Consider the following 7,309-nt stretch of genomic DNA (forward strand, 5'->3'; position numbering starts at 1 on the left):
AAGTTTGTCGGTAATTCTAAATGTAGCACTTTTGACAGTATTACAACTGAAAATAAGCACAAAAAAAAAAAAAAAAAAAAGACTGACAAAGTTAGCGTCAAAACAGCTGACGAGTGTTGCCAGATGCGCTGAGGTCGTCTGCGCATGCGCGCCTCAACATCATGCCGCAAAGCATGCTGGTCCTTCCTTTCCTTCCGAGGCCATATTGAAGTAAACTCACCGTAAGAATCTCTCGTTGTTGTCTAATAAAAAAACACCCAAAATGTATCGATTGTGCTGTGTTCACACACACAAAACGTAACGAAACCTCTTACTGTTTCAATCTCGTCCGTAGGTTGGCCGGCTTCGGACTTGAAACCGCAAAAATGGTGGCTGCAAAGAAAACGGTGAGTGGCAGGCAGCTTTTGCTCTCGGCACGCGCTAGCCGCTTCACGTGGAGTTGAATAGTAGTCGAGGCCTGCTAAGCTAACAGGCTAACACGACATCGCGTTTAAGCTTGTGGAAATTGTCGCCATGTATTAACCAAAGGGTATAATGTGACCCACCTTGTGTAGTCGATGAACATTCGGCAAATGTTAGCTGCGGCTAATGCTAACTTGGTGCATAATTACAGTTTAGCCATGTCGTGTTTTTGTGGCAGCCAGACATTGACTGTTTTTAATCGGCTTCCGAATGTAGAAAAAGTCGATGGAGTCCATCAACTCCCGACTCCAGCTGGTGATGAAAAGTGGCAAGTACGTGCTGGGCTACAAACAGGCCCAGAAGATGATCCGACAGGGCAAAGCCAAGCTGGTCATCCTGGCCAACAACTGCCCAGCTCTCAGGTAAGGTATCAATTGTATTGAGAATACATCAATGCTTAACTTCTAATGACAGACATGCACCTCGGTAGGTGCTGCTGTTTTGTTTCGCAACAAATAAAATGGGCTCAGCAGTTTTTTTGTTTTTTTTTACCCTGATTATACAATTATTTGAGGGAATCAACATCCATGCAGTGACATCATTTCATTCTTTTTTGCGCAGGAAGTCCGAGATCGAGTACTACGCTATGCTGGCCAAGACCGGCGTGCACCACTACAGCGGCAACAACATTGAACTGGGCACCGCCTGTGGCAAATACTACCGTGTGTGCACGCTTGCCATCATCGACCCCGGTGAGTTCAAAACTTGGATCTCATTTTATTTTGGGACATCACTGAGAGGGAAAACTAGTTTTTGCTTATTTGTTTGTTCTTTCGTTCCCCTCCCAGGCGATTCTGACATCATCAGGAGCATACCTGATCAGCAGCAGCAGGCTCAGTAAAACTCCCCTACCCTCCCATTACCCTGATTGTCATAAATAAAGTTGGTGTTGACAATATCTGCCTTTGGCTTTTTTATTTTTAATATGAAATCAGTTCCGCTACTGTGGTAGTTACTGGAGGTGTCCACACGAGGGCACCAATGTATATACTGTAAGTGGAATTTTGTTTTAAGATGGTATGACCAAGGATTCTTTAAAGGGATTCAGGAATCGAATACAAAATGTTAAGCGGTTTCTAATTTACTGGTGACCTTGTGTAAGAGAGGATCAAAATAATAAAATGTGGCTTTTACAACCACGGCCACACATTGGGTACATCTCTCTGGGATGAGTGGGGGATTTATCCCACGTGGCTGTTCAAAATGGAGTCAGGCATTACCTTGGATAGAAGACTGATAGACGCTCACCTACTTTGCTGGGACGGATGAGCATGTGGGTCACAATCTGTCTGTATTTTTGCACGTGATGTAGTTTTTTTACTCAATCAGTTTATCTGACCTGGATTCCTCCAACTTGTAACAACTTGACCCATAAAACTGCGCAGTGTATTTTTAATGGTGAAAATGCATGCAAACTCAATTTTATGACCCAAAAAATTTTAGAATGATAGCATAACTGCTTTAGTCATTTTTATCTTGAAATAAGACCATGTTAAATAAAATCATGGGACCCCATGGCATGTATTTTTAAAATGATTATTTATTATGATTGAGGACACATTGCTGGATTGTAAAGGACAGTCGAAGGGATTCTGACAATTACACACTGAGGCATCAGTCATCCCAGCTTTCATCTTTGTGTTTTTCACACTTCCGACTTGGAATATCAAACCGCTCTGCATCTTTTTCGGACGCGACGTCACAACGACAAGCAATGTCATGTCTGCTGCTTTAAAGTGCGAGCTCGATTGCATGTGCAGAAGCACTAGTCATGAAGGCGCCCACTAGGTACTCTGCTTTTCTCTTGAATGAGACTTGCAGGTTGAGTTTTAAGCTAAATTTAAGTTTTATTTTTTTAATCTTTTTAAATATCATTTACGTACACAGTACTATACGCCGATATTATGACAAGACAATGCGTTTTAGTAAAGTACTAAATTCTGATGCTCTTACATAAGGGAACAAAATTGGCTATTTTAGTAATTGGTTGTTTAAAAAAAATGTAATATATGATCAGCCGCGACTAAGACTGCATAAAATAGATAATAAATTATATTCGAATACATAGGTGCTATTTAGTTCATGAGATATTACTAATTTGATGGATGTGCTCTACCAGTTTGTGCTATTATGCTAAGCTAATGCACCACATAAATCAACGGTTGTTTGGAAAAAGGGCAGTGATACACACACAAGGAGCTCCCCATGTTACGTCATGACAGGAAAATGCCCTCAAGGAGCCCCACCAAACTCGATCATAGAAAAATAAAAGACACAAAAGAGGAAGATGTCGCGGTTTGCGTGGATATCCTCTTAGAGATGGATGCGCACATTTAAAGGAAGACTTTTAGAAGACTTGTGATTTCCTTGCGGGGATGACCACCAACCCCCTCCTCTCCTTACAAAAAAAAAAAATCATACAAAAATACCCCGTCGTTACATTCAAAGAGGGAGGGGGACGCAAAAGTGCTCTTGCTCCTCACTCAAGACAAAAACACGAGGGAGATTCACAGTATCGAAGGGCTAACAGTTGGCGGCCGACTCAAAGTGCATGTCCGTGCGGAGGAGCAGACGTCACGGTGACAGAAAGACCGTCTCTAAACTAACGGAAATGTCAAGAATCCACGTCCGAGACTCATCTACGCCTACCGATGGAGGTGTAAGGGGGGTTATAAGAGACTGGACGGGCTGGGCTCAAGCCTCCACGTACTGGGGAGGGGGGGGCTCCTTAGGCGGTATGGCGACCACTTCCTCGTAGGGTGGAAGCAAAACCTAAACAGAGCGCAGAACACAAAATTAGAGAAAGGGGGCGCTGTGTTGTATGGATGTCAAGGAAAAGCAACAATCTCCATTCTTTAAATTCTCTTCTATGCACACAGGCTGCAGGAATGCACAATTGCTGCCGTTGCTAATTCAGGCGAGCGGGAGAAATGTGCTCCGAGGGGATGCGATTGTGAGGCATCAGCTGGGGGAAGGCCTTGCGAACCCATCACGGCCGGGGATTTGAAATGAAGCGGACAGGCAGACGCTTATGTAACGTGTCCACGACAACAGAGGACACATAAAGAGCACGCGCAGGCTGCGTGTGCAAAATGACATTTCGTATATAACGGCATGCACTCAAACATTTTCCGCCGCTGCTTTTGCAATGGCGATGAAAGGAGCGCTTTTAAGATTCATGGCTTTCACGCCGCCTCGCCCGCTATTGTACGAACGATGGCGATGATGAGCTTGGTGACGACAGCGAAGCGAGCGCAGATTAATGTCTTATGTATCAGTGTTGGGGGGGATTAGCGCAGACAGGCAGATGGAAAGTGTGACCGTGCTGAAAGCCTTACGAGAGGACCCGACGGACGCACAAAGTGTACTCTGCACGGCGGATACCGGATTTCTAATCTGACAACCACGCCAATCCAATTTCAATTTACGCGGAGAGCCTCACAAAACACCAAGGCAAACTACACATTTAAAAAATAAACAAAAAAGGTGTTAAAATGATATTCAATTTATACAGGTGTCCCACAGGGATGTCTTCTAAACCCTTTTGTTTTTGGATGTAATGATAAGAAATGGGTTTGAGGACTCACCGTGGTGTCGTTAGTGGTGACATAGACGAGGACCTCAGTGGTGCCTCGGCCGCTTACGTATCTGTAGCAGTTCCACACGCAACCGATTAGGTAGGCCTGGAGACACAAATGAATGGACTTAGCTACAAAAGATCCCGTTGCAAGACTGTTATTTTTTCTAAGAATACTGATTTCGGCTAATATGTAAATGACTTTCTATTTTTTGCTTGCTAAGCATCTGTTTTCTTGCTGCGCTCCTTCAGTTGTCGGTGGGACTTGGCAGGCTAACAGCAGGTTCATTGTGTCGGTGTGTGAAAAGACCGAGTAGCGTGCTGGGCTCGCACCCGCGCTAGAGTTAAAGCGGCGAACCGCTCCAATTTTGCCCCCCCGAACCATCTGTTCATTCTGAAAAGTGAGGAAAAGGAATGCAATCCTTCTTCATTGTTCACCTAATCGAGTTTCCGGAGAGTTTCAATATAAATGTTACCTTGAAGGAGAGGATGCCGCCAATGAAGAGGAGGACTGCGATAACTAGGCACATATTATTGGTGGACATGATGTCCTCTTTGTAAGGGAAGGTTCCCGGCTGCAAGGATAGGGGGAAGAGAAAAAAAAAAAAAGATTAAGAAAGAGTCTTCTGGAATGTGATGAATTCGCCTCACCAGCTGCTGGAGGTAGTCCTGCACCGTGCTGGGGTACACCAGCACGCTGACGGCCACCAGGGTGTTAAGGGCAAAGTCGAAAATTTGGTAGCAGAAGAAAGGAATGATCCAAGCGGCGTGTTGCTGTGCGGGACGAGGCGGAAATTTCAAATGAGTCGAATATTTTGCGATGGTAAAATTGAATGTGGGCTCACCTTGTAAGCGCCATATGTTGCCATTCCACATATGAGAATCATGAGGAGGGAGATTGCTGTTGCTATGCAGATATCTGAAGAAAAAACAAAAAACAAGATGGAGTTAAGTTCTGTCTGCTCATGAGCTGTTAACAAGTTAGCGATATCGACTGGTGGAATCTGAACTCACTGTGATCTCGCAATCAAATTGGATTTTCCGGGTTCATTGATAGTTGCCAAGCAACGCTATCAATAGCCGCCTAATAAACATATTTTGAAAATCTCAAATTGACAGAGTGGATATTGGACTGAATGTCCTTAAAAGGTCAACCAAAAAAAGCAAAAATAAAAATGCACAGAGGCTAATCCTTTGATTCTGGTCAGCGAGCTTTCTTTCTGCCAGGGTGCTCTCATTTTTCATTAATTAAAATGACTCATCTTGTTTGTGTTTTCCAGCGCTAAAGCTAAAGACATTTTACCCCCCGAAGCGCTGGTGGCGGTTTATTCTTTATTGTTTTATGATTGCCCCGGAATGGCACTGTCAGCTCGGACACAGCTGATGTGCCTCAGAGTGGCTGAACGTCCCCTCAGGCCGACGCAAGGCCACACGCATGCGCTAATATGGCGTCTGATTAAAAAGCAGCATCTCGTTCCACGCTGGATTACGGCGTCCATCTTGAATGACTCACCAATCCATCGACTGATCCCACAAGGGGATTTGTTAAATGTTACCAAGATGTGACGAGCCGCATGACACACTGAGATGAAAACTACAGACCGAGATCGTGTTTATGTTTGCACTCACTAGCGTCATCCATGACATCGACGTCGGTGCCCAGCTCGGAGCTGGTGAGGTGGTAGCGATACTGCACGGGGTCATTGAGGGCCGACAACAAGATGAGTAGCACAACCGCGTTGATGAGCTGCGAAGGAGAAGAAAATACAGATTTTTAACATCTTTAACTTTTGTGAGGAATGTGACCGTTTCAAAAAAAATACACCATGTTTTTAAAAATGCTATTGTGACATGTTAGTCCAGACGAAAACAGTATGCAGACAGGGGGGGATGGGGATATAGCGTAAACACTTACAAAAGCCCAGGCGGGGATTTAGCAGGCTTAGGAGGTGCGCTACTATGTTTAAAAGCTCAGGTTAGTACAAAAGCAGCAATGCTAAATTTAACCAAAGTGCACATGAAGGGTAAACAGTGCAAAACAGCTGATGGCCGTTATACAACATATAAATGAAAACTGGCACAATTTTGTCCAATATTACACTATGGAGTCACTTGATGTCAAAACATTTATGTTCAGAATGAATGAACCCATTCAAAATCATGATAAATGGACACTCGCCACCTTTTAAAGCGCCTCAGATTGAATCCAATGTTGATGTTCTAGAAGGCTTTTCGGTAGTCACATCACATCCCATACTGGAAGAGGGTGTGCACACTTGCGCAACCAGATAATATCAAATGTTTCTTTTCTTCCCTGTCTCTTGACAAGATTTTTTTAAATGAGTTGAATAGGGTACATGTCATAATGGTGATAAAGTTTTTAAATCACCCCAAGAATGTTCCTTTCAGCAAATAGGGCACATTTATCCTAGTAAAGCCAGATTTTTTAAGAGATTGGTCCCAACACTTGAGCCGATTTGTTGGCGTCACTGTAATGTTTCTTAAAAACGTTGAACAATGTTTATAAATGTAAATCACGACGAGAAAAGAAATTGCAAACATCATTTTAAGGTGAGAAACAATGGAAGTTCAACATCATCGCAAGCTAGTTGAAGTCAAATGCATCGGCATGTGACGCGCATCCAACCTGACAATGCTATCGATAAAGTCGGCGTGATTGCTTCAATCGAAGTCCTTACCATGTACCAAATACCCAAAATAATGGTGCCCGTCCGGACATGGCAGCAGAGGCAGCAACTCGTCGAGTACCAGCGGTCCCACGGCGAAATCATTCTCAAATGGGAAACCGAAACGAGTGCAAATTTACATGAAGGCTGTCAGGGGGGGAAACGCCGTTTAGCTCCGCTTGTATGTCAAAATAAAATATGACAATAAAACAATAAGTGCAGTTTGTTGTCACATCGAACCTATGTCGTGCGAGATGTTCTTCTCCTGCTCCAGTGTGAGGAAAGAGCGAGAGAGTCCCTTAAATCTAATCTGGCTCATCCCAGTCACGTGACCAGCTGCGTCTTTATTTATTTATTTATTTGTTTATTTTAAAACGCGATGGTTGTTGAATGAGTAATACAAATGATTATTTTTAACTCATTGTTTACGCTCTTTAATCTAATTTGAATGTTTTTTATTTCCATGTTTTGTGTGTCGAAATACATCAGGTATAGTCTAAAACACAGGTGTCAAACTCAAGGCCCGGGGGCCAGATTCGGCCCGCCACATCATTTTATGTGGCCCGCGAAGACAAATTGTGCA

The 7,309-nt window shown here is 43.6% G+C and overlaps 2 protein-coding genes across 3 annotated transcripts; one reads left to right on the forward strand and one right to left on the reverse strand.

Moving 5' to 3' along the window:
- Window positions 1–113: 113 nt before the first annotated feature.
- Window positions 114–1,360, forward strand: rpl30 (ribosomal protein L30). Its single transcript, XM_049751617.1, has 5 exons — window positions 114–221; window positions 335–386; window positions 679–824; window positions 1,024–1,154; window positions 1,251–1,360. The coding sequence occupies exons 1-5, from the start codon at window positions 145–147 to the stop codon at window positions 1,301–1,303; spliced, it is 459 nt and encodes a 152-aa protein (XP_049607574.1). The 5' UTR covers window positions 114–144; the 3' UTR covers window positions 1,304–1,360.
- A 624-nt stretch (window positions 1,361–1,984) lies between these two features.
- laptm4b (lysosomal protein transmembrane 4 beta) lies at window positions 1,985–7,050 on the reverse strand. Of its 2 annotated transcripts, none has more exons than XM_049751601.1 (8): window positions 6,967–7,050; window positions 6,739–6,873; window positions 5,669–5,786; window positions 4,885–4,958; window positions 4,691–4,813; window positions 4,516–4,614; window positions 4,050–4,145; window positions 1,985–3,234 (listed from the first exon to the last, which is right to left on the reverse strand). In XM_049751601.1, exons 2-8 carry the CDS (start codon window positions 6,829–6,831, stop codon window positions 3,157–3,159), a joined length of 681 nt encoding a protein of 226 aa, XP_049607558.1. In that variant the 5' UTR covers window positions 6,832–6,873; window positions 6,967–7,050; the 3' UTR covers window positions 1,985–3,156. The 2 variants fall into 2 exon arrangements, with proteins under 2 accessions (XP_049607558.1, XP_049607559.1); XM_049751602.2 differs by having other exon boundaries at window positions 6,971–7,029.
- Window positions 7,051–7,309: the final 259 nt, after the last annotated feature.

Source organism: Syngnathus scovelli, chromosome 19 (genome assembly GCF_024217435.2).
Source record: "Syngnathus scovelli strain Florida chromosome 19, RoL_Ssco_1.2, whole genome shotgun sequence".
Taxonomy (NCBI): Eukaryota; Metazoa; Chordata; class Actinopteri; order Syngnathiformes; family Syngnathidae; genus Syngnathus; species Syngnathus scovelli.